At 32.0% G+C, this 1516-nt stretch overlaps 1 protein-coding gene across 1 annotated transcript in view; it reads right to left on the bottom strand.

The window, feature by feature from the left end:
• The window catches only part of LOC107745237 (C3a anaphylatoxin chemotactic receptor-like), a 3339-nt gene extending 2113 nt beyond the window's left edge, over positions 1-1226 (bottom strand). Inside the window, exon 1 of the mRNA XM_016559087.1 lies at positions 1189-1226. Coding sequence (XP_016414573.1) covers positions 1189-1192 — 4 coding nt within the window. The 5' untranslated portion in view covers positions 1193-1226. The remainder of the gene's footprint in view (positions 1-1188) is intronic.
• Between the last annotated feature and the right edge of the window lie 290 nt (positions 1227-1516).

Genomic DNA, 1516 nt, shown 5'->3' with positions numbered 1-1516 from the left:
GCGAGGAAAAAAGTCAGAATTGCAAGAACAAATGCCTGAATTATGCGATTAAAAAGTTGCAGTTCACTTTTTCATTTAATTTTTTTCATCCTGTGGCAGACACAATCTTCCATAGTCTACAACTCACTGAAGAGAAAATTGTTAGTAATGATTTTGAATAAAGCTGTTGTATGTCTTCAAAATATGTTTTACATTTTTTTTTATTATCATTATTACAGCTCCGATTTTTTATATGAATTTTATTATTGTTCGGTTAGAACTTTTACACATTTCTAGTCATTGTAAATCATGCTCAATATAAAATCATTTTTAATCATCTAATTTTAATGATCAAAATTATGGGGATCAAAAGTTTGCAAATTGAGAGGTTATAATACAAGGATTTACTCATTCTTACACCAGGGGGCATCATGTCCTATGCTCTGTATTACATATAAAATACATAGTGTATATTGTAAAAAATGTAATTTTTCTTAAACCATAAGAATAAATAAGAGTACTTTTAACTCAACTAATTATTTTTTGCTGTCTACAGCTGTTAAATTAAAAAGACTGCCAGCAAAATCTTGTTGCACAATTCACATGCACCATAAGACCACAAAACACTAGCCAGTATTAAACAGGCAAGGCTGTAACTCATAAACAATATTTTATTGTTGTTCTGAGCTCAATACTGCTCGCAGCCAGTTTTGCATTTAAGCAAATAATTTTTGCATTAATACAGTTGGAAAAAGTTGCATCCTGTATGACCACAGCTTTTTAACCACTACTTACTAACATGGCACACACTAAGCATGTTACTGAAGTCACAAAATCTAATGCACAATATATTTTTAAAAACATTTTTTGTCATTTCATCTTAAAATAGTGTTTTACACTGAGTAACAACAACAGGGACATGAGATGATTTTTAGATTTCTGTTGGATTAAAGTCTAAACTTTCAACTCCAGTGGTAATGCTGCTTAATCTTAATCAAGTCGAGATAATGAAACCCAACCAAAGGGGTGGAGGAATCAAAAGATGCATGTCATTTAAAAAAAAAAACAGCATTACAGCAAAAAACCACCTCACCCAGTTCTTTTCATAGGGCATCATATCTGTCTCAGTAAAACACAAATTTGGTATAGGTACAATATAGGTTTAAAAAGTGTATCAAACAAGAGTATTGCATAGATAAAGGTTCTTACCCATTTTTAGTCCTTTTTCCAACAACGTCTTTGCATGAACAATTGCTGGTTGTTTCCCCTTTACTTAAATGAAAGAGAGAGTGGGGTGGAGTGATGATGCAACAAGGGAACTATGCTTCTGTAGAAAACTATTTTGAATATCAGCTTTCAAAGGAAACATTCTTCCATGGGACCCAAGATAGAACCATAATTATAATTGTTTAGCCACCAAAAATGAAGGGGAGAGCAGATAACTAGTTCTGCAGTTTAACATTGGTGCTTCGAGACTGAAATGCAAATTTGACTTGCCACAATCTTTTTTTCTTTTTTTTGACTTGCGTAAAATTAA

This window comes from Sinocyclocheilus rhinocerous, unplaced genomic scaffold, assembly GCF_001515625.1.
Source record: "Sinocyclocheilus rhinocerous isolate Xijiao unplaced genomic scaffold, SAMN03320098_v1.1 scaffold257, whole genome shotgun sequence".
NCBI lineage: Eukaryota > Metazoa > Chordata > Actinopteri > Cypriniformes > Cyprinidae > Sinocyclocheilus > Sinocyclocheilus rhinocerous.
Note: the sequence above shows the minus strand (reverse complement) of the source record. Positions and strands in the feature narration are given on the sequence as shown.